Raw genomic sequence first — 25141 nt, 5'->3', positions numbered from 1 at the left:
TTTGAGAGGGGTTCTCTGTGCCTCCTGGATTTGGATGCCTGTTTCCTTCCCCAAATTAGGGAAGCTCTCTGCTATTATTTTCTCCAATATACCTTCTGCTCCTCTCTCTCTTTCTTCTTCTTCTGGGATCCCAATTATTGTAATGTTGTTTCGTCTTATGGTATCGCTTATCTCTCAAATTCTGCCCTCATGATCCCATAGTTGTTTATCTCCCTTTTTCTCATCTTCTTTATTTTCCATCATTTGGTCTTCTATATCACTGATTCTCTCTTCTTCCTCATTTATCCTAACAGTTAGTGTCCCCTTTTTGTTTGCACCTCATTAATAGCCTTTTTGATTTCGACTTGGTTAGATTTTAGTTCTTTTATTTCTCCAGAAAGGGTTTCTCTAATTAAACTTCCATGCTTTTTTCAAGTCTAGCTAGTATCTTTAAAATCATTATTCCGAACTCTAGTCTGACATCGTACTAATGTCTGTATTGAGTAGGTCCCTGGCAGTCGGTACTACATCTTGTTCTTTTTGTTGAGGTGATTTTTTTCGTCTGGTCATTTTGTCCAGAGGAGAATAGATGAAGGAGAGAACAGAATGTTAACAGGGTAACAATGAAAATATACTCTAAACAAATCAGAAAGGATTTGAAACCAGGGGAATAGAAAGAGAATGAAAGAAAAAAGAAATAGAATAAAAAAAAAGAAAAAGATAAAAAGAAAACAGAATAAAACAAAAAAATAATATGATGAAATATGATCAGGCTGGTGCATAGCTCAGTGCCACACAGTAGATTTTGGGTGTATTTTGGTCTGTTAGTAGAAAGTGCTTCTCAAATTTTAAAGAAAGAAAGACTTATATATGTACAAAATTAAGGGTTGATATGATGAAGGGATGGAATATGTTTGTAAAGATGAAAGTTATAAAAAATGTTATAAAAGGATTTGATAAGAACTTGTTTTAAAAAAGAAGGAAGAGAATTTAAAGAAAAAAAGGAAACAAAAGGGGAGAGAATGTGATCAGGCTGGAGAGTAGAACAAAGCCATACACTATAGTTTTAGGGTATATTTTGATCTGTTAGAAAAAATTGCATCTCAAAATTTTAAAGAGAGAACAACTTATATATATATGCCAAAAATAAGGGTAACTGCTCTGAAAGAATAGAAAATGATTCTATAAATGAAAAATAAAGATTTTTTTTTAAAAAGGGGATTGATAAGATGTTGGTTGAAGAAGGGAAAAAGAAAAATTAAAAAACAAGAATGTTAAAAAAATTAACTTTGAAAGACTAAAGAATTATTGGAAAAAAGCCATGAATTCTATGTGCAGTATTCCTGTAGCGCTGGAGTTCTCCCGTTCTCATTGATCGGTAAACTTGGTCTTGACTGGCTGTTCTTGCTGATCTTCTGTGGGAGGAGCCTGTTACCGTGGTTCCCAAATGTTTTTGCTGGAGGCGGAATTGCCCTGCCCTTGCTGGGCCAGACTCAGTAATCTGCTTGGGTTTGCTCTCGGGAGCTTTTGTTTTTTGCAAGGTTTCCATACAGCTTTGGAGGAGGATAGTGAAAATGGCAGCCTCTCAATCTCCGTCCCCGAGGAGCCGAGAACTCAGGGTCCCGCTCCTCAGTGCACCCCCAGAGAAAAGCAGTCAGTCATTCCCCTCTCTCCGGTCTGTGGCCGCACTCCATGCTCGCCCGGCCTGTGACTGAGCGTTTCTATCTTTGGTACCCGACCCCGTGTGGAGTCTCCAAACCCAGCAGATCCCTGTGGTGCGCTCCCACGCTGCTCCTTCTGGGGGAGGAAGGGGAGTCTCCCTGGATCTGCCGCTTGATTGGGCCCTGCTGGAGGAGCAGTGGCCCGACTGTGCTGCGGATCACAGTTTATGGCAACCCCGAGCTGAGAGCCCATGCCTCAGCTCCGTCCCTGCAGCCGTCTTACCTGCTCCGATATCCAGAAGCTCTGCCGCATTTAGGTACCCCCAGCCGTTTTGTGACCCTGAGGGTCCTGATACCACACTGTCCTGCGAGGATTCCATCCCCCGCTTAGCCACTGTAGTGACATCCCTCAGCGGAGCCAAGATCTAAAATTTCCGATTTTGTGCTCTCTGCTCTATCACTTGCCAGAAGGGGCCAACGGAGGCCCCCTTCCCCGCCGTCTATCCTCCCGCATATCGCCTCGGATTCATTTCTTCACACGTCCTATCTTCCAGAAAGGGGTAACTTTTCTGTTCAGAGAGTTGTTGCTATTCTTTTCTTTGATCTCCTGTTGTGTTTGTAGGTGTTAAGAATGGTTTGATCCCTATCCAGCTGGATTCCTGGGACCAGATGAAATTCAGGTCTCCTACTCCTCCGCCATCTTGCTTTGCCCCCCTCCAAGTAGTCTTCTCAACCTCTCCACGTTTAAATTAGGTATTTTAATCTTAATGTTTCCCCCTCTTCATTTATATAAGGATATTCCTACTCCTCAGGGCTACCTTTGAACTCTTTAAGCCAAAACTCTTTAATCTCAAACGGAATCTTGAATTGTTTTGGTTATTGGGAAGCATAAAGGAATACTTTACTATTTAATAACTTAGTAATGTAGATATATGCCCAAATGGAAAGATAAGTTTTTGAAACATTGACTCCTAAAAAGAACTTTATATTTAACAGCAATTATTTCCTTTTTTAACTTTGTTAAATCTTTTATTTGCTATATAAAGAAGACCATAGAAGCAAAAAATTTAAATGTGATTTTTTTTCAAGGTTTTTTTTTTTATAGTTTTATGTTCTATTCTCTTGGCTTTTCCAATAAAGAAAGCTATCATTAAAATATCAGCTAAGTAACCATCATAACACCACTTAGTTTGAGAAGCTTTTAGTTTTCATATTTTTCAATATAATTTTTGTTATTTATGTTACTTCATTTTTTAAGTCATTTTGGATCTTCCAGTTCCTGAGTTATTGTAGAAGCAACTATTCATCCATTGTGCTTCATTTCATGAATTTTTACCCTACTGAACAATTCATGAACATCCATTACAACCTCATTTTTTGGATTCCATGGTGGGTTATAAATCACTTAGTCCAAACCCATCGTTTTTTCTAGTAAGCTTGATTTATTTAACAGATCGCATTACTACAAGCTATATCCCAAGAAATGTTGCTTTTAGCCCTTTTAAATGAATCTTGAGGTAACAGCTTGCAAGAATCCAATTGGTGTATATTCTATTGGTAATAGTCCCCTAATATTAATTTATTCATTAGCTAATCATAGACTAACTTAATTTTCTGAGAGTGCGTTGTGCCAGTAAAATATTTTTAATTCTTAGAACATCATATATTCCATTTGCCAATAAAATGTAAATCACATTAGGAATATTTTTGAGTTTCTAAGTTGCTTGCTGTTGCCAGAAATTCAAATAACCAGTGGATAGTAAATTAACATATTTGTGAATTTCAAGTAAGTCCAATGATTTAATCACTTGCATTGGGAAAGCAGGTTAAAATGGAAAGAATTGAACATTTACTGTATTCTAGGCACAATGTTTGTTTCTTTTTTAATGGTTTATTAAGATAATTTCCAAATTCGTCTCTTAACTGTTTTTATGTACCATTGTTGTAGACAGAACCTTGGGCTGGGTACATTATGTATTTCCTTTAGTATAGACTTTCTTTTGTATTTGCCTTTTGAAGAAGTTATTTTCTCTCTAGTCTCAAAATTCTGCAAACAGTCTTAATAACACATATACCTCAATGTAAGGGGAAGTTTTCTGGTATTTAGTAAGGTTAGATGCATGTAAGTGCTTGTGCATTAAACCACCACATATTCCTCACTTAGGCATTATTCCTTTAGGTTCCAGGCCTTGTCATTTCTCTAAAATGTCCTTGGATATGAAAAGAGACCACTGTCCTTGTCTTGAGTACTCTAGCACTACCATGTGAAATATTATGGAATTTGTTTAAAATATGGAAGCATTAAGTACTTACTTTACTGCTGGTGAAATGCTAGACTGCAGATTTGAGTCAGTAGGACAGTGTCTTAAACCCAGATTATTGGCTTAATTGTTCTTGAAAACCAGGGTAAAATGGTCAGCATTGATTCTAGTGAAGACATACAATAATGTAATGATTTCCTGTGATCAGTGTAATCTATATAAAAAGTCCAACTGTCTTTTTGCAGAGTTTGACAAGCTGATCATAAAATTCATATGGAAATACAAGGGATTCAGAATAGCCACAACAGCCCTGAGAAAGAAGAAAGTTGGGTTCACACTTTCATTTTCAAAATTTACTACAGTACTATGCTTATTATATGTAGAGTAATATGCTACAATAATTAAATAGTGTGTTATTGGCTTAAGAACAGATATAGAGATCAATAGAATAAAATTGACAATCCAGAAATAAGTCCATACATCTATGGTAGTTGATTTTGATGAAGGTGCAAAGACAGTTCAAGAGAAAAAGGATAGTTTTTTTCAACAAATGGTGCTGGGGCAACTGGATATCTATATGCAAAAGAATGAATTTGGATCCATACTTCACACAATATATAAAAACTAATTGGAAATGGATCAAAGACTTGTATGTAAGAGCTAAAACTAAAAAACTTAGAAGAAAACATAGTTGTAAATCATTGTGACCTTGGATTAGACAAGATCCCACTTTAGATGAAACATCTAAAGCACATGCAATGAACAACAACAAAAAGGGTCTCTTCAGGTTTTTGTGTGAACAAAAGCTTTTATTTATCTTGGATGAATGCCCAGTAGTACAGTTGGCAGGTACTTGCCGTTTAGATTTCAAAGAAATTGCAAGACTGTTTGCCAGCGTCCGGTATCATTTTACTTTCCTACCAGCAATGTATGAGTGATACAGTTTGTCTGCATCTTTGCTAGCATTTGGTGTTACCATTATTTTTTTTTTTAATTTTTTTATTGTTATGTTAATCACCATATATTACATCATTAGTTTTTGGTGCAGTGTTCCATGATTCATTGTTTGTTCATAACACCCAGTGCTCCATGCAGAACGTGCCCTCCTCAATACCCATCACCAGGCTAACCCATCCCCCTACCCGCCTCCCCTCTAGAACCCTCAGTTTGTTTTTCAGAGTCCATCATCTCTCATGGTTCGTCTCCCCCTCTGACATACTCCCCTTTTCTTCCTCTCCTGTTATCTTCTTCTTTTTCTTTTTTCTTAACATATGTTGCGTTATTTGTTTCAGAAGTACAGAACTGTGATTCAACAGTCTTGCACAATTCACAGCGCTCACCGCAGCACATATCCTCCCCAATGTCTATCACCCAGCCACCCCATCCCTCCCACCCCCAACCACTCCAGTAACACTCAGTTTGTTTCCTGAGATTAAGAATTCCTCATATCAGTGAGGTCATGTGATACATGTCTTTCTCTGATTGACTTATTTCACTCAGCATAACACCCTCCAGTTCCATCCATGTCATTGCAAATGGCAAGATCTCATTCCTTTTGATGGCTGCATAATATACCATTGTGTATATATACCACCTCTTCTTTATCCATTCATCTGTCGATGGGCATCTTGGCTCTTTCCACAGTTTGGCTATGGTGGACATTGCCGCTATAAACATTGGGGTACACGTACCCCTTCGGGTCCCTATATTTGTGTCTTTGTGGTAAATACCCAGTAGTGCAATTGCTGGATCGAACGGTAGCTCTAATTTCAACTGTTTGAGGAACCTCCATACTGTTTTCCAGAGGGGTTGCACCAGCTTGCATTCCCACCAACAGTGTAGGAGGGTTCCCCTTTCTCCACATCCCCGCCAACATCTGTCGTTCCCTGACTTGTTAATTTTAGCCATTCTGACGGGTGTGAGGTGGTATCTCATTGAGGTTTTGATTTGGATTTCCCTGATGCCGAGCAATGTTGAGCACTTTTTCATGTGCCTGTTGGCCATTTGGATGTCTTCTTTGGAGAAATGTCTGTTCATGTCTTCTGCCCATTTCTTGATTGGATTATTTGTTCTTTGGGTGTTGAGTTTGATAAGTTCTTTATAGATTTTGGATACTAGCCCTTTATCTGATATGTCATTTGCAAATATTTTCTCCCATTCTGTCGATTGTCTTTTGGTTTTGTGGACTGTTTCTTTTGCTGTGCAAAAGCTTTTTATCTTGATGAAATCTCAATAGTTCATTTTTGCCCTGGCTTCCCTTGCCTTTGGCGATGTTTCTAGGAAGAAGTTGCTGCGGCTAAGGTCGAAGAGGTTGCTACCTGTGTTCTCCTTTAGGATTTTGATGGACTCCTGTCTCACGTTTAGGTCTTTCAACCATTTGGAATCTATTTTTGTGTGTGGTGTAAGGAAATGGTCCAGTTTCATTCTTCTGCATGTGGCTGTCCAATTTTCCCAACACCATTTGTTGAAGAGACTGTCTTTTTGCCATTGGACATTCTTTCCTGCTTTGTCAAAGATAAGTGGACCATAGAGTTGAGGGTCCATTTCTGGGCTCTCGGTTCTGTTCCATTGATCTATGTGTCTGTTTTTGTGCCAGTACCATACTGTCTTGATGATGACAGCTTTGTAATAGAGCTGGAAGTCCGGAATTGTGATGCCGCCAGCTTTGCTTTTCTTTTTCAGTATTCCTCTGGCTATTCTGGGTCTCTTCTGGTTCCATACAAATTTTAGGATTATTTGTTCCATTTCTTTGAAAAAAGTGGATGGTATTTTGATGGGGATTGCATTGAATGTGTAGATTGCTCTAGGTAGCATTGACATCTTCACAATGTTGATTCTCCCAATCCATGAGCATGGAACGTTTTTCCATTTCTTTGTGTCTTCTTCAATTTCTTTCATGAGTATTTTATAGTTTTCTGAGTACAGATCCTTTGCCTCTTTGGGGATTTATTCCTAGGTATCTAATGGTTTTGGGTGCAATTGTAAATGGGATCGACTCCTTGATTTGTCTCTCTTCTGTCTTGTTGTTGGTGTATAGGAATGCCACTGATTTCTGTGCATTGATTTTATATCCTGCTACTTTACTGAATTCCTGTATGAGTTCTAGCAGTTTTGGGGTGGAGTCTTTTGGGTTTTCCACATACAGTATCATATCATCTGCAAAGAGTGAGAGTTTGACTTCCTCTTTGCCGATTTGGATGCCTTTGATTTCTTTTTGGTGTCTGATTGCTGTGGCTAGGACTTCTAATACTATGTTGAATAGCAGTGGTGAGAGTGGACATCCCTGCCGCGTTCCTGACCTTAGGGGAAAAGCTCTCAGCCTTTCCCCATTGAGAATGATATTCGCTGTAGGTTTTTCGTAGATGGCTTTTATGATATTGAGGTATGTACCCTCTATCCCTATACTCTGAAGAGTTTTGATCAAGAAAGGATGTTGTACTTTGTCAAATGCTTTTTCTGCATCTATTGAGAGGATCATATGATTCTTGCTCTTTCTTTTGTTAATGTATTGTATCACATTGATTGATTTGCGGATGTTGAACCAGCCTTGCAGCCCAGGAATAAATCCCACTTGGTCGTGGTGAATAATCCTTTTAATGTACTGTTGGATCCTATTGGCTAGTATTTTGGTGAGAATTTTTGCATCCATGTTCATCAAGGATATTGGTCTGTAATTCTCTTTTTGATGGGGTCTTTGTCTGGTTTTGGGATCAAGGTAATGCTGGCCTTATAAAATGAGTTTGGAAGTTTCCCTTCCATTTCTATTTTTTGGAACAGTTTCAGGAGAATAGGTATTAATTCTTGAAATGTCTGATAGAATTCCCCTGGGAAGCCATCTGGCCCTGGGGTTTTGTTTCTTGGGAGATTTTTGATGACTGCTTCAATTTCCTTAGTGGTTATAGGTCTGTTCAGGTTTTCTATTTCTTCCTGGTTCAATTTTGGTAGTTGATACATCTCTAGGAATGCACCCATTTCTTCCAGGTTATCTAATTTGTTGGCATAGATTTGCTCATAATATGTTCTTATAATTGTTTGTATTTCTTTGGTGTTGGTTGTGATCTCTCCTCTTTCATTCATGATTTTGTTGATTTGGGTCATTTCTCTTTTCTTTTTGATAAGTCTGGCCAGGGGTTTATCGATCTTGTTAATTCTTTCAAAGAACCAGCTCCTAGTTTCGTTGATCTGTTCTACTGTTCTTTTGGTTTCTAGTTCATTGATTTCTGCTCTGATCTTTTTGATTTCTCTTCTCCTGCTGGGTTTAGGCTTTATTTGCTGTTCTTTCTCCAGCTCCTTTAGGTGTAGGGTTAGGTTGTGTATTTGAGACCTCTCTTGTTTCTTGAGAAAGGCTTGTATTGCTATATACGTTCCTCTCAGGACTGCCTTTGCTGTATCCCAAAGATTTTGAACAGTTGTGTTTTCATTTTCATTGGTTTCCAGGAATTTTTTTAATTCTTCTTTGATTTCTTGGTTGACCTATTCATTCTTTAGTAGGATGCTCTTTAGCCTCCATGTATTTGAGTTCTTTCTGACTTTCCTCTTGTGATTGAGTTCTAGTTTCAAAGCATTGTGGTCTGAAAATATGCAGGGAATGATCCCTATCTTTTGGTACCGATTGAGACCTGATTTGTGACCTAGGATGTGATCAATTCTGGAGAATGTTCCATGGGCACTAGAGAAGAATGTGTATTCTGTTGCTTTGGGATGGAATGTTCTGAATATGTCTGTGAAGTCCATTTGGTCCAGTGTGTCATTTAAAGTCTTTATTTCCTTGTTGATCTTTTGCTTAGATGATCTGTCCATTTCAGTCAGGGGGATGTTAAAGTCCCCCACTATTATTGTATTGTTGTCAATGTGTTTCTTTGCTTTTGTTATTAATTGCCTTATATAATTGGCTGCTCCCATGTTCGGGGTATAGATATTTACAATTGTTAGATCTTCTTGTTGGATAGACCCTTTAAGTAGGATTTAGTGTCCTTCCTCATCTCTTATTCCAGTCTTTGTTTTAAAATCTAGTTTGTCTGATATAAGGATTGCCACCCCAGCTTTCTTTTGGTGTCCATTAGCATGGTAAATGGTTTTCCACCCCCTCACTTTCAATCTGGGGGTGTCTTTCGGTCTAAAATGAGTCTCTTGCAGACAGCATATTGATGGGTCTTGTTTTTTAATCCAATCTGATAGCCTGTGTCTTTTGATTGGGGCATTTAGCCCATTTACATTCAGGGTAACTATTGAAAGGTATGAATTTAGTGTCATTGTATTACCTGTAAGGTGACTGTTAACTGTCTGTTGTCTGTGTTCGTTTCTGCTCTTTGCTGCTTTTAGGTTCTCTCTTTGCTTAGAGGACCCCTCTCAATATTTCTTGGAGGGCTGGTTTCGTGTTTGCAAATTCCTTTAGTTTTTGTTTGTTCTGGAAGCTTTTTATCTCTCCTTCTATTTTCAATGATAGCCTAGCTGGATATAGTATTCTTGGCTGCATATTTTTCTCGTTTAGTGCTCTGAAGATATCTTGCCAGTCCTTTCTGGCCTGCCAGGTCTCTGTGGATAGGTCTGTTGCCAATCTAATGTTTCTACCATTGTAGGTTACATATCTCTTCTCCGGAGCTGCTTTCAGGATTTTCTCTTTGTCTCTGAGACTCGTAAGTTTTACTATTAGATGTCGGGGTGTTGACCTATTATTATTGATTTTGAGAGGGGTTCTGTGTGCCTCCTGGATTTTAGTGCCTGTTTCCTTCCTCAGTTTAGGGAAGTTCTCTGCTATAATTTGCTCCAATATACCTTCTGCCCCTCTCTCTCTCTTCTTCTTCTTCTGGGATCCCAATTATTCTAATGTTGTTTTGTCTTATCATATCACTTATCTCTCGAATTCTGCCCTCGTGATCCTGTAGTTGTTTCTCTCTCTTTTTCTCAGCCTCTTTATTTTCCATCATTTGGTCTTCTATATCGCTGATTCTCTCTTCTGCCTCATTTATCCTAGCATTTAGTGCCCCCATTTTTCATTGCACCGCATCAATAGCCATTTTGATTTCGATTTGGTTAGATTTTAGTTCTTTTATTTCTCCAGAAAGGGTTTCTCTAATAACTTCCACGCTTTTTTCAAGCCCAGCTAGTATCTTTAAAGTCATGATTCTGAACTCTAGGTCCGACATCGTACTAATATCCGTATTGAGTAGGTCCCTGGCTGACGGTACTACCTCTTGTTCTTTTTGCTGAGGTGATTTCTTTCGTCTTGTCATTTTGTCCAGAGGAGAATAGATGAATGAGAGAACAAAATGCTAACAGGTTTACAACGTCCCCAGCAAATATACTGTATAGAAATCAGAAAAGACCTGAAACCAGGGGAAAAGAAAGGGAAAGAAAGAAAAAAGAAAGAGAAAAAGAAAAAAAAAGAAAAAAAAGATAAAAACAAAAAGAAAACAATACAAAAAAGGCAGAATATGATCAAATATGATCAGGCTAGTGCATAGATCAGTGCCACACACTAGATTTTGGGTGTATTTTGGTCTGTTAGAAAAAAGTGCCTCCTAAAATTTTAAAGGAAGAAAGACATATATGTACAAAATAAGGGTTGATACAATGAAGGGATGGAAGATGACTGTAAAGATGAAAATTATAGAAGATTTTATAAAAGGACTTGGTATGATAAGTTGTTTGAAAAAAGAAAGAAGATTTAAGAAAAAAAAAGGAAAAAGGGAGAGAATGTGATCAGGCAGGAGACTAGAACAAAGCCATACACTAGTGATTTAGGGTATATTTTGATCTGTTAGAAGAAACTGTACCTCAAAATTTTAAAGAGAGAACAACTTATATATATATTCCAAAAATAAGGGTAACTACTATGAAGGGATAAAATATGACTCTAAAAATGAAAAATAAAAAATGTTTTTTTTTTTTAAAAAAAGAGATTGATAAGATGTTGGTTGAAAAAGGGAAAAAGAAAAATAAAAAAAACAGTCAACAAAAATTAACTTTGATGAAATAATGAATCATGGTAAAAAAAGAAAAAAAAGCCATGAATCTATGTGCAGTATTCCCCTATCGCTGGAGTTCTCCTATTCTCCTTGATCGATCAACTTGGTCTTGTCTTGCTGGCTGTTTGTGCTGATCTTCTGGGGGAGGGGCCTGTTGCTGTGGTTTCCAAATGTCTTTGCCGGAGGCGGAATTGCCCCGCCCTTGTCGGTCCGGGCTAAGGAAGCTGCTCCGGTTTGCTCTCAGGAGCTTTTGTTCCCTGCAAGCTCTCGGTACAGCTTTGGAGGACCAGGGCAGAAATGGTGGCCTCCCAATCTCCACTTGGAGGAGCTGAGAACTCGGGGCCCCGCTCCTCAGTGTGCCCCCAGAGAAAAGCAGTCACTTCCGTGTCCCCGGTCTCCGGCCGCACTCCGTGCTCACCCGGCCTGTGATCGAGCGTTGCTATCTCTGGCACCCGACCCCACGCGGAGTCTCCAAACCCAGCAGATCCCTGCAGTGCGTTCCCGCACCGCTCCTCCCCGGGAAGGAAGGGGAGTCTCCCCGGATCTGCTGCTTGTTGGGTCCCTGCTGGGGGAGCCGTGCCCCGACTGGGCCGCAGATCACAGTTTATGGCAACCCCGAGCTGAGAGCCCGCGACTCTGCTCCGTATCTGCAGCCGGCTTCCCTGCTCTGATACCTGGGAGCTCTGCTGCACTCAGGCACCCCGGTCTCTCTGTGACCCCAAGGGTCCTGAGACCACACTGTCCCGGGAGGATTCCACCCCCCGCTTAGCCACTGCAGGGACTTCCCTCCGCCGAGCCAACTTCTAAAAGGTCCGATTTTGTGCTCCGCGGTTCTATCACTTGCCAGAAGCGGTCGGGGGAGGCCCCTCCCCCGCCGTCTATCCTCCCGAATATCGCCTCGGATTCACTTCTCCGCAAGCCCTACCTTCCAGTAAGTGGTCGCTTCTCTGTTCAGAGAGTTGTTGCTACTCTCCTGTTCGATCTCCTATTGAGTTCGTAGGTGTTCAGAATGGTTTGATCCCTATTCAGCTGAATTCCTGAGACCAGACAAAATCTAGGTCTCCTACTCCTCCGCCATCTTGCTCCGCCTCCCATACCATTATTTTTTATTTTAGGTACTCTGATTGCCTTATAGTGGTATCTCATTGTGGTTTTAATTTGCATTTCCTAGTGGATAATGAATGATGTTGGAACTTTTCATTTGCTTATTTGCTATCTGTAAATTCTCTTCAGTGAAGTGACTCTTCATGTTTTTGGCTCATTTTTACTTGGGTTTTTTTTTTTTTATTGTTGATTTCTTGGTAGTTTTTAATTCTAAATAACTAGTCCTTTGTCAGATATGTGTTTTGCAAATATGTTGTCCTTGTCTATAGCTTGTCTTTGTATCCTCTTAACAGAATCTTTCACAGAGAAAAAATTTTTAATTTTGATGAAATTCAATTTAACAGTTTTTCCTTTTATGGGTTGTACCTTTGGTATAAAGTCAGATAACTTTTTGCCTAACCCTAGATCCTTAACATTTTCTTCAACAGCTTGTTTTCCAATAGTTGTGTAATTTTATGCTTTATATTTAATTTTACGATTCATTTTGAATTAATCTTGTATAAGGTTTGATGAGAGTAAGGTTGAAGTTCTTACTCCTTTTTTCTTTTTTACCTAGGAATGTCCAATTGTTCCAGCATCATTTGCATTTTTTAAAAAGACTATCATTCCTCCATTGAAATGCCTTTGTGCTCTTATTAAAAATAAAGTGGGCATATTTGTATCAGTCTGTTTCTGGGTTCTATGTGTTTATCCCTCCACCAATACTACACAGACTTGATGTGGTCTTGTGATTTTTCTTCTTTAGCCTATTAATATTATGGTGTATTATATTGATTTTTGATTATTGAACCTGCCTTGTATCCCTGGAATCAACTCTACTTGGTCAGTTATGGTGATAATTCATTTTATATGTTGCTAAATTGAATTGTATTTGGTAATTTTTTTGAAAAGGATTTAAATATATATAAGCATGAGGGATATTGGTGTATAGTTGTTTTTTGTGTATTGTCTTTGTCTGGTTTTGGTATCAAGGTAATGCTAACTTCATGAAATAAAACCCAAAGTACTTTCTCTCCTGTTTTTTGGAAGAGTGTATGTAGAATTGGTGTTAACTTTTTTTAAATGTTTGATAAAATTCTCTAATCAAATCATCTAGGCTTGGAGATTTATTTACTTATTTTTGGCCATTTTAAAGTTATGGATTAAATATCCTTAAAAGTTATAGGGCTATTCAAATGATTTATTTCATATTGGATAAGTAGTGGTAGTTAGTGCTTTTCTAGGAATTGATTCATTTTTTTCTAAGTTGTCAAGTTTATGTAAGTAGAATTATTTGTAGTGTTTTCTTATTACCCTTTTGATGTCTACTATGTTAGTAATGATATTTCCTTTTTTATTCCTAATATTGGTCATTACTGTCTTTTGTTTTATTTCTTTGACAGCCCTGTGAGTGCTTTATCAACTTTTCATTAGCTTTTCAAAGATCAGTTGTTTCATTGATTTTCTGTTATTTTCTGTTTTTATTTTTTTAATTTTTAAAAAAATTTTTATTGTTATGTTAATCATCATACATTACATCATTAGTTTTTGATGTAGTGTTCCATGATTCATTGTTTGCATATAACACCCAGTGCTCCATGCAGTTCGTGCCCTCTTTAATACCCATCACCAGGCTAACCCATCCCCTTACCCCCCTCCCCTCTGGAACCCTCAGTTTGTTTCTCAGAGTCCATAGTCTCTCATGGTTCATCTCCCCCTCCGATTCCCCCCCTTCATTTTTCCCTTCCTGCTATCTTCTTCTTATTATTATTTTTTAACATATAATGTATTATTTGTTTCAGAGCTACAGGTCTGTGATTCAAGTCTTACATAATTCACAGTGCTCACCATAGCACATACCCTCCCCATTGTCTATCACCCAGCCACTCCATCCCTCCCACCCCCCACCAGTCCAGCCACCCTCAGTTTGTTTCCTGAGATTAAGAATTCCTTGTATCAGTGAGGTCATATGGTACATGTCTTTCTTTGACTGACTTACTTCGCTCAGCATAATACCCTCCAGTTCCCTCTCATGGCAAGATTTCATTCCTTTTGATGGCTGCATAATATTCCACTGTATATATACACCACATATTCTTTAAAGATTTTATTTATTTATTTATTTATTTAATTTGAGAGAGAGAGAATGAGAGATAGAGAGCACTAGAGGGAAGAGGTTCAGATGGAGACACAGACTCCCCGCTGAGCAGGGAGCCCGATGTGGGACTCGATCCCAGGACTCCAGGATCATGACCTGAGCCAAAGGCAGTCACTTAACCAACTGAGCCACCCAGGCGCCCTACACCAATATGCTTTATCCATTCATCGTTCGATGGACATCTTGGCTCTTTCCATAGTTTGGCTATTGTGGACATTGCTGCTATAAACATCAGGGATGTTCAGATCCCTACACTTTTATCTTTGGGGTAAATACCCAGTAGTGTAAAAATAGAGCTACCATATGACCCAGCAATTGTTATTTTCTGTTTTTAATGTCATTGATTTCTGCTCTTATCTGTATATATTTTTCAGTTTGCTTTGAGTTTATTTTGCTCTTTTTCCAGGTTCTTTATGTTGGAGCTTATATAATTGATTTGAGGCTTTTTTTCTTTTTTCTAGGATATGCATTTAGTGTTATAAATTTCTCTCTCAGCATTGCTTTATCTGTGCTACACAAGCTTTGATGTTATAGTTTCCTTTTTATGTTAGGTATATTTTTTAATTTCACCTGAGACTTCGTCTTTGACCCATGTGGATTTTGTAGATGGGCATGTATTGTTTTGTTACAAGTGTTGGTAGATTTTCCTGTTGTCTTTCTGTTGTTGATCCTAGTTTGATGCCATTGTAGTCAGAGGACATGTTATGATTTCAGTTCATTTATATTTTTGAGGTCTTATTTATGGCTAAGATATGATCTGTCTTAGTGTATTTTGGTTGGCACTTGAGAAAAAGTTGTACTCAATTCGTGTTATGTAGATTTTTATTAGTCAGCTTGAGGTATTGGTAGCTTAAAGAATAGGAATTTATTTATTATAGTTCTGGAGGCTAGAACGTCCAAGAGCAAGACCAAAGTGCCACCTAATTTGATTCTCTAGTGAGGATTTTCTTCCTGGTTTACAGACAGTTACCTTCTTAGTATGTCCTCTCATGGGCAAGAGGGAGAGAGAAAGGAAGATCTCTGGTATCTCTTCTTATAGGGATACTAATGCCATCATGAAGGCCACACTCTGATGACCTAATCTAAACCAGATTACCTTCTAAAGGCCTCATATTCAAATATATAAAACTGGAGGTTGGGGCTTCAATGTATGTGTGTTTGGGGGACATAATTTGGTCCATAGCAGGAATGTTATAAAAATATTGATTAGGTTCTGCTGGCTAATGGTTCTTCTATATCCTTTCAAATTTTATGCCTAGTCATTCTACTTATTTTTGAGAAAGGAGTATTGAGTCTCCAACTATAATTGTGGTTTTGTCTATTTGTCCTTTTAGTTCTATCAATTTTGCTTCACATATTGTGCAGCTCTTTTGTTTGGTGCATGTACATTTAAGATTGCTATGTCTTGGGGCACCTTGGTGGCTCAGTCATTAAGCGTCTGCCTTCGGCTCAGGTCATGATCCCAGGGTCCTGGGATTGAGCTTCACATGGGGCTCTCTGTTCAGTAGGAAGCTTACTTCTCCCTCCCCCAGTCCCCCTGCTTGTGTTCACTCTCTTGCCGTGTCTCTCTCTGTCAAATAAATAAATAAATCTTTTAAAAAAACAAAAAAAAAGATTGCTCTGTCTTCTTGGTGAATTGACCATTTAATCATTACATAATATCCCTCTCAGTTTCCAGTAATTCTCATTGCTCTGCTGTCTACTTTATCTGATATTAAATAGTCACTCTTGCTTTTTTAAATGTTTACATGATATTTCTTTTTTTATCCTTTTACTTTTGGTCTGCTTATATTGTTACATTTGAATTGAGTTTCTTATTGGACGATATATAATTGGGTCCTGGTTATTTTTGTTTTTTGTTCTTTCTTTTTTAAGATTTTATTTATTTGCGAGAGAGCACATGCAAGCACAAGTAGTGGGAGGGACAGAAAGAGAGGGAGAAGCAGACTTCCTGCTGAGCAGGGAGCCCGATGCGAGAGTTCAATCCCAGGGGCCTGAACTGAAGGCAGATGCTTAACCAACTGAGCCACTCAGGCACTTTGGGTCATATTTTTAAATCAACTCTGCCAATTTTTCTTTTAATTGATATAGTTAGATCCTACTGATATGTTTGGGTTTAAGTCTGCCATTTTATTTCTGTTTTGTGTTTATTCTGTTTTTCATTTCTGTTTTTCTTTTTCTACCTTCCTGTGGGTTCTTGAACAGTTTTTAGAGTTCCATTTTGATATATGTATATTGGATTTGAATGTATCTTTTTGTGTAGCTTTTTAGTGGTTGCTGTAGGTATTACATTATTTATACACAATAGGTCAGCTTATTGATGTCATCATTGTAGCAGTTGGAGGGAAATAGAGAATTACCGTTACCCATCTATAATATAATTATCTTAAATATTTCCTCCTCATACATTTAGAACCACAGTTTTACAACTTTTTCTGTAACTATTACACATAATTTATAAAATGTAAGAGGAGAAGAAAAGCCTGTTATATTTACCAATATTTTTGCTTACCATAGTCTTTCTTCCTTTTTGATTGTTCCAAGGTTGTTTTCTTTCCCTCTTTCATCCTATCACTTCCTTTCTGTTTTGAGAACTTATTTTAGTTACACTTTTAGAGTAGATCTGCTGGTGACAGATCTCTTATTTTTCTTTTACCTGAGAATGTCTTGCTCAGCTAGATAGATATATTGATAGATAAAAGAATGTATTTACTCATGTAAAATTCTGGGTTGACAGTTCTTTTCTTTCAGTGCTTGAAAACTTTCATGCCACATCCTTTTATCCTTCATGGTTTCTTATAAGTCACTGTTATTCATTAGTTTTTCCTCCTACAGATCACGTGTTTTTTTCTGGCTACTTTCAAGATTTTTTTTACAAGATTTTTTATTTTTAACTAATCTCCACACCCAACCTGGGGCTTAAACTCATGACCCTGAGCTCACTCACCCACTGAGCCAACCAGGTGCCTCTTTTTTAAGATTTTTAATTTGTAGTAGTTTTCAAAACTTATGATGTGTCCTAGCATGGATATTTTTATTTTATTCTGTTTGAGTTAGCTGCTTGAATCTGTAGCTTTTGTCTTTTGCTAATTGAGAAGTTTTCTACCATTATTTCAAGTACTTTTTTTTAGCCCTGCCCTCTTTCTCCTCTCCTTCATTGAGTCCAATGACATGAATGTTAGATGTCCCACAGGCCCCTGAGGCTCTCTTCTTTTTTTTTTAACAGTCTGTTTTCTCTCTTTTGCTCAGATTGGATAATTTTTATTATTTTATCCTCTAATTTAGTTATTTTTTCTTCTGTCTTTTCCATTCTGCTATCAATCCTGTCTGTTGAGCTTTTTGCTTTGATTATTGTATTTTTCAATTCTAACAGTTTTGCTGAGACTATCCATTTCTTAGGTGAGGCTATCTTTTCATACGTTTCACTCATATTCGTAATTGCTCAATGAAGCATTTTTATCATGGCTGCTTTAAAATTTTGTCCCATAATTCTAACATCTTTTTCATCTCAGTGTTAGGACTTATTGTCTTTTTCTTTCAGTAGGGGATCTTTCTGTTTTTAGATATGATGAGTGATTTTTTTATTGAGACATGGACATTTAGGTATTATATTATAAAGCCCTGAATCTTTTTTTTAATTTTTTACTTTAACTATATTTTATTGATACCACTCTGGTAGGGGCAGGGGACAGGAGCATCACTGTTATTGCCAGGTGAGAATGTATTGCCGGGTTTTTTGTTGACACCCAAGATGAAGATTCTTTGTTACTTCTGGGTCTGGGTGGGATGTATATTTCCCCAGTAGGCCTCCTCTGATAACCTCCCTAGCCGGAAAGGATAGGAATGCTTCATTACTTATACCCAGTTGGCCTCCACTTACATGATAGGGAAAGGGTGTAGTCTCCTTACAGCTGGGCATTAGTGAAAGTCCTGACTGTCCTTTGGACCTCCCCTGATGCCATTCCTGCAGGATAAGGAGGTTCATTTCAATACTGATGGGTACGAGTGGAAATCTAGGCTCTCCATGTGATCTTCATAGTATGAGGAGGGGAGACTTCTTACCACCCATTGGGAATGAAAGGTCTTGGCTTCCTCCTCGGACTTTCGTGACACCATCATAGCTGGGAGGATTGGGGAATGGGTATGGTTCCTCATTATAGACTCTGGAATGTAAAAGTCTAGGTTTTCCACTCAGCCTTTATAAGACTAGGTGGGGCTAAGGCCACAGTTTTTTTCTGAATGGTTATTGTCTAAAAGTTTTTTGTTTTGCTAGGCTGCCCGTTTCCTGGTCCTTTGGCTAGAGAGAGCAGGCTTTTGTTGGGGCTTTTTGTGTATGTACCTACTGGTATTCCTAGTTGTTGGCTTCTTTATATGTTAAGTCTGCTATATATGAGGCAAAAAGGAAACTTAGAGTGTTTACCACAGTGTTGTTCCTAGAATCTTGAGGTTCTTAGCCAGTCTGCCTTATTTCCATTTTCTGAGCCTTTTTATGTTTGCTTACATAGTGTCCAAGGTTTTTAGTTATATTTAGTGAGAGGCATTAGGGAAAGTTATGTCTGCTCCACCTTTCCATCCATGTATTTCAAAATAAATTTCCTACCTTTTTCCATTCTTTCAAAATAAGTTTTCCTATTCTGTAATAAAAGTAGTGCTTATGATGACATGAATAACTCAGAACAGTGGTTCTCAAATTTGAAGCACATTCAAGCACCTAGAAGGCTTTTAACACTGATTGTTGGATCCCACTCCCAGAGAGGAGTGAGAACTGGCATTTCTAGTAAGTTCCCAGGGAATGCTGCTGCTCTGGGGACCACACTTTTGTAATGACTGCTTTAAAGAAATGCTTGCTTCTTTAAAGAAATGATGATAGACCATGATTTTCAAAAGATATTAATGGCACATGCAGTTGCTTTAAGTAAAAACAAAAAGATTACAATAAGTATAATAAACTAGATATTTGATCTAAAATATTAAAAGTTATATTTAAAGGTTGACATTTGTAAGATGACAGTGTCACACTTTTTTTCAGATTTTATTTATTTTAAAGATTTTATTTATTTGTCAGAGAGAGAGCACAAGCAGGGGGAGTGGCAGGTAGAGGGAGAAGCAGGCTCCCCACTGAACAAGGAATCCGATGCAGGACTCGATCCCAGGACCCTGGGATCATGACCTGAGCTGAAGGCAGACACTTAACTGACTGAGCCACCCAGGTGTCCTGACAGTGTCACATTTTTTATGAAATTGAGATCTTCCCATTTTTCAGCACTATCATGTATGGCATTTGAGAGGCCAAAGGAGTACACATTTTATACAAAGAGAAGAATATGGCAAAAAATGAGAGGTGTGGTGATCAGTTGTTCTTTGAGTATAAAATAATGCCTATTTCATTGGACCCTAAGCTAAGAATGTCAGGAAAGCTCTGTTAAATTGATCTGAACTTAAGATGCCCAACCTGGTTATTACGGAGTACATGTCATCATAATACACCTTCCTCTAAAGTTCATCTTTTTCTTCTTTCCTTGAGTTAGTGAATATAAATGATACTGGGATTAAAATTACTCCCATCAATAGTATGACCATTTGTCTAGATCAAGGTGAACTTAGAAATATTTTCCCCAAAAATCACTAACCATAAAAAAGAAAAATTCAAATAGTGAAATGTCAGATTAAAGTCTCTTAGACATTATTTTTCTCATGGAAGTTGTTATAAGTGTTAATAAAGAAACTTGCTTGTGAATATTCATTAGATAATGGTTCTTATTTTGTAGCCAGACATCAGAATTCTAAAGTATTTCCTTTTCTCTTTTAGCTCTGTGGGCTTAGCAAAAGCAGCTCTAGAAGCAATTAATGGATTCAACCTCTTTGGCAACCAGGTAAAAAAAAAAACACAAGAGGAATATCAACAACAAACTGATTATTTTGTTGAATTGCATGATTAATTAATTTGGACATTCGTTTATGAAGTCATTTCTTATGGTCAAAGAATGTCGGAAATTTATGTAGCAGCTCATGGTTGACCAACCTTTCCTTTGAGTAAGTTTGCCAGTTAAATTATATTTTTCTAACTAAAAAAGCATTGCTTAATTTAAAAATAGCTTTTGATAAAGAGTTCTCATTTTCTTTGTTCAGTAGCTTTTCCCTCAAGTCTCTTGTTGAGTTTTCACATTTTTATTTCTCGCTCCCTCTTTTTTTTTTTTTTAAGTAAACTCTAGGGGTGCCTGGGTGGCTCAGTCATTGGGCATCTGCCTTCCGCTCAGATCGTGATCCCGGGGTCCTGGGATCAAGCCCCGCATCGGGCTCCCTGCTCAGTGGGAGGCCTGCTTCTCCCTCTCCCACTCCCCCTGCTTGTGTTCCTGCTCTCACTCTCTCTCTGTCAAATAAATAAATAAAATCTTAAAAAAAATAAAAATATAAAGGAAACTCTATGCCCATCATGGGGCTTGAGCTAACAACCCCAAGATCAAGAATTGCATGCTCTACCGACTGAGCCAGCCAAGCACCCTGTTTTCACATTTTTAAATATTCCTGACATTACAAACCATATATTTTCTGTGTCAGTTCCCATGTTGATTTCAATTTAATGTATATCAATGTGTATCTCATGCAGAGGGGAATTTGTGTAATATGTGCAGCCAAAGAATTGGAAACTTTGATCCTAGCTTAACCCTCAGGTACTTGTAATTTTATGTCTAAATCTCTTTTTCTTTGGGATAAAAAGGAAACCCTGAGGGTTGCCTTAAATTTTCATAAGATGTTTAAACAGTTTCTGCACCTAATCAAGTGACCTGGGTTGTCAATGGAAGGCAATAATATGTAGGAATACAGGTTACTTTTATGAATCAAGGAGTAGGCTAATTTTCTTTAGCAATTTTTGTGGATTTCTAAGATGGGAGGGTAAAGGACGTTTCCAGCTGATACTGTAAATAACCCTAAGCTGTTAAAATGCTAAGTCAGTGAAGATAAATTTTTTTTTATTTTTTTATTGTTATGTTAATCACCATACATTACATCATTAGTTTTTAATGTAGTGTTCCATGATTCATTGTTTGTGCATAACACCCAGTGCTCCACGCAGAACGTGCCCTCTTTAATACCCATCACCAGGCTAACCCATCCCCCCACCCCCCTTCCATCTAGAACCCTCAGTTTGTTTTTCAGAGTCCATTGTCTCTCATGATTCGTCTCCCCCTCTGATTTACTCCCCTTCATTCTTCCCCTCCTCTATCTCCTTCTTCTTCTTCTTTTGTTTTCTTAACATATATTGCATTGTTTGTTTCAGAGGTACAGATCTGTGATTCAACAGTCTTGCACAATTCACAGTGCTCACCATAGCACATACCCTCCCCATTGTCTATCTCCCAGCCAACACCCCCACCACTCCAGCAACCCTCAGTTTGTTTCCTGAGATTAAGAATTCCTCATATCAGTGAGGTCATATGATACATGTCTTTCTCTGATTGACTTATTTCACTCAGCATAACACCCTCCAGTTCTATCCACGTCGTTGCAAATGGCAAGATCTCATTCCTTTTGATGGCTGTATAATATTCCATTGTGTATATATACCACATCTTCTTTATCCATTCATCTGTCGTTGTACATCTTGGCTCTTTCCACAGTTTGGCTATTGTGGACATTGCTGGTATAAACATTGGGGTGCACGTACCCCTTCGGATCCCTACATTTGTATCTTTGTCGTAAATATCCAGTAGTGCAATTGCTGGATCGTATGGTAGCTCTGTTTCCAACTGTTTGAGGAAACTCCATACTGTTTTCCAGAGTGGTTGCACCAGCAGTGAAGATAAATTTTAAGAACTTCCGCAGATCTGCAAAATGTGGCATGGTTTCTATTACGGCAGTTATAATACTATGCACCTGAAGTCTTGAATTTAAGAAAGTTCAAGTTGGAGTATAGTAGCAAACTCCCTCTTCCCCTCCCTACATACACGAACTATCCTTTCCTCTCACTCCAATTTCCTCTGGAGGATGGCTTCTGATTATATCCAGGACATGAAGAATGAAGAATGAGTACAGTGACAGACATGAAGAGATTGGGAAGAGGGGAGCAGCACCTCATTCTGGTTCCCAAGAGGTGACTCTAAATCACCCATTCCCGTACTCTTATTCTCTCAAGACTTCTGGCTGGAGAAATGGAAGGATCAGATGTTGTGGGGACTTAGGGGTTTTTGAGCCAATTGAAAATCATGAATATTAATATTAGACCTCTCCTGGAGAGTCTTCATTCCTCTGGCACTGATTCCTTGGCTTGTATCAATATTTCCCTGTTCCAGGAAGAGTCAACATACTCAGGGAAATTCCACATGTATCTTTCAATCCTTTTCGTTTCCTTTTACCCCTTCCTCACTCAATACATTCATTTAAATGTGTATATATTTATGAATGTGTGTGTGTAAATATAAATATGTAGGGAATATACATATAAAATAGAGAGATAAGTAGGGATAGATAGGAAGGAAGGAAGGGAGGGTAATATGGCATAAAGGAATGACATTGTTTTTGGAGTCAGGAAACAGACTCACCGTATGCTCCATTCTCCCACCAGTGAGCTCTGTAACTTTGGCTATTTACCTGTGTCTCAGCTTTCTCATCGGAAAAGGTAGAGGTAATGATACTAGGACCTAACAGAGAAGGTTTTCATACAATTAAAAAACAGCATAGTGCTTGTCAAAGATTAAACCCTCAGTAAGTGTTATCTCTTACCATTAATGAATTACTGGTAATCCTAATGAAAGGAAATGAAGAGATTGGATTTGAAAATCTCTAGAGAGTATCTCAAAGAGTTGCAGAAGAGTCATGGACTAAACCAGTAGTGTTACAGCAACAGTCTGGAAAGATGCAGGTCTTGCTTTTCTGTTCTCCATGGCCTACCAAATAGTGGCTGAGTCGAGTTTTATGTTTAGTGAAGTAGTGGTCAGTTCTTTTTTGCAGCTGTGCCATCTCCTTTGATGTACTGGAATCTTAGCATATGTAGCTTATGTATCTGGTATATACCCCCTCCACCTACCTAGATACCCACACACATAATGGCACCTTCCCAACTCCCTATCTCTCAGGGCTCTACCTTCAGCCTGCTTTTCCCAGAAAGCTGTCATAGAGCTCTTAGCCATAACTCTAAAAGCACTGAATTGATTTTTTTTTAAAGTTTTTTTTTTAAAGATTTTATTTATTTGACAGAGAGAGACACAGTGAGAGAAGGAATCCAAGCAGGGGGGAGTGGGAGAGGGAGAAGCAGGCTTCCCGCCGAGCAGGGAGCCCGATGTGGGACTTGATCCCAAAACCTTGGGATCATGACCTGAGCCGAAGGCAGACGCTTAACAACTGAGCCACCCAGGCACCCCTGAATTGATTTTTTATGCATTCTGAATTTGAGTTATAAGTATATTGCTGGTATTGTTACCCAGCCATAATTTCTCAATTTTGGCTGTGCATTGGAATTATTTGAGGAACTTAAAAAACATTACTGATGCATGGGCTCTAGTCCTAAAGATTCTCATTGAATTGGTCTGGAGGAGGCCTTGGTGTTGAAGTTTTTCTGTACTGCCCAGGAATTCTGATTTGCAGCCAAGGATGAGAACAACTGCTCTAAGCAGAGTTCATATATTTTTTTAAATTTTATTTATTTATTTGTCAGAGAGAATGAGAGAGAGAGAGAGAAAGAGAGAGAGCGCACACAACCAGGGGGAGCAGCAGACAGAGGAAGAAGCAGACTCCTCATGGAGCAAGGAGCCCGATGCCGGACTGGATCCCAGGATCCTGGAATTATGACCTGAGCCAAAGGCAGATGCTTAACTGACTGAGCCACCCAGGCGTCCCAAAGCAGAGTTCATTCTTGACCTCATTTAACTTGTGTCTGTTTCCAGCATAGCTATATACCAAATGTTCACTGACTTAACTATTCCTTGATTATTTCAGGTAGAAATTTAGACAAATAATGTTTTATTTCTGTAGCCACACAGATGTTACAAGTAGAACCCCTCTTTGTCTTCCATTTTTCTTGGATAATATCAGAGGGAATCCTAGTTTTGCAAATTCCCATCACTACAGCAGTTAGATTAAAAGGTACCTGCTAAACAGTAAGTAGCACATTTAAAAGTGCATGTGATCTTTTTAGTGTTTAATCATCTTATAGTATTGCTTCATGTACTTAAAAGAGACCACAGCTCTTTTAAGTACATGAAGTCAGTAGGTAGAAAAGTCAGTAGCTAGAAAAAGAACTAATAGAACAAAGAAATGTTTTTGTTCAAATGAAAACCCAAAGAAACCTCTTCAAGACTTGAGGGATTTCGGGTCACATGGGTATGCTCAGTTATTTCTAACAACTATTGATACAGTGTTTTGGAAGACCTGCTCATGTGTCTTTAAATTAATTTAGAGCTTTCAAAAGATGTTTCTCCTGTTGGTGGCAACTCAGAGAATCATAAATCTTTGGAGCTGGAAGGGCCTGTCTCTCAAAATAAGTGGTCAGAGAGTTGAGATGGCTTTTTGCAGGTCATGAAACAGAGGCAAAACCAGGAATTAAACCAAAGCCACTTGGTAATGAATCTAGAATATCAGCTAACAGTACAAGAAATCTTCGCTCTTGAATGCTTTCCACCTTTGCAACTGTGCTTTTTCTTGGAAAACTCTTAAGGCATTTCTTTTTTTGAGTTAAATTAAAATTTTTATTGAGATAGAATTGATATATAACATTAATTTCAGGTATATGACAATACTGGATATTTGTATATATTGCAAAATGATCACCACATTAAGTCTAGTTAACATCCATCAACATACATAGAATTTTTTTTCTTGTAATGGGAACTTTGAAGATCTATTCCCTTAGCAACACTCAAATATACAAATACAATATTATTAACTATAGTCACCATGCTGTACATGGTGACTATACAGATAGTACCCATGATTTATTTTATTACTCAGAGTTTGTACCTTTGACCACACTATTTTCTTAATTATTGAACTTTTGAAGGGGGTATCCATATATGAAAAATGTGAAAGGCTTGCCTT

General features: G+C 38.1%; 1 protein-coding gene across 4 annotated transcripts in view; it reads left to right on the top strand.

Annotated features, from left to right (window-relative positions):
- The window catches only part of PHKB (phosphorylase kinase regulatory subunit beta), a 304320-nt gene that overhangs the window by 135631 nt on the left and 143548 nt on the right, over positions 1-25141 (top strand). For all 4 annotated transcript variants that reach the window (XM_027620346.1, XM_027620345.1, XM_027620343.1 and 1 more), the window contains one exon: positions 19920-19983. In XM_027620346.1, the coding sequence (XP_027476147.1) occupies positions 19920-19983 (64 nt within the window). The remainder of the gene's footprint in view (positions 1-19919; positions 19984-25141) is intronic.

Source organism: Zalophus californianus, chromosome 17 (genome assembly GCF_009762305.2).
Source record: "Zalophus californianus isolate mZalCal1 chromosome 17, mZalCal1.pri.v2, whole genome shotgun sequence".
NCBI classification, from domain to species: Eukaryota; Metazoa; Chordata; class Mammalia; order Carnivora; family Otariidae; genus Zalophus; species Zalophus californianus.
This window is presented reverse-complemented; position numbering and strand designations above follow the sequence as displayed.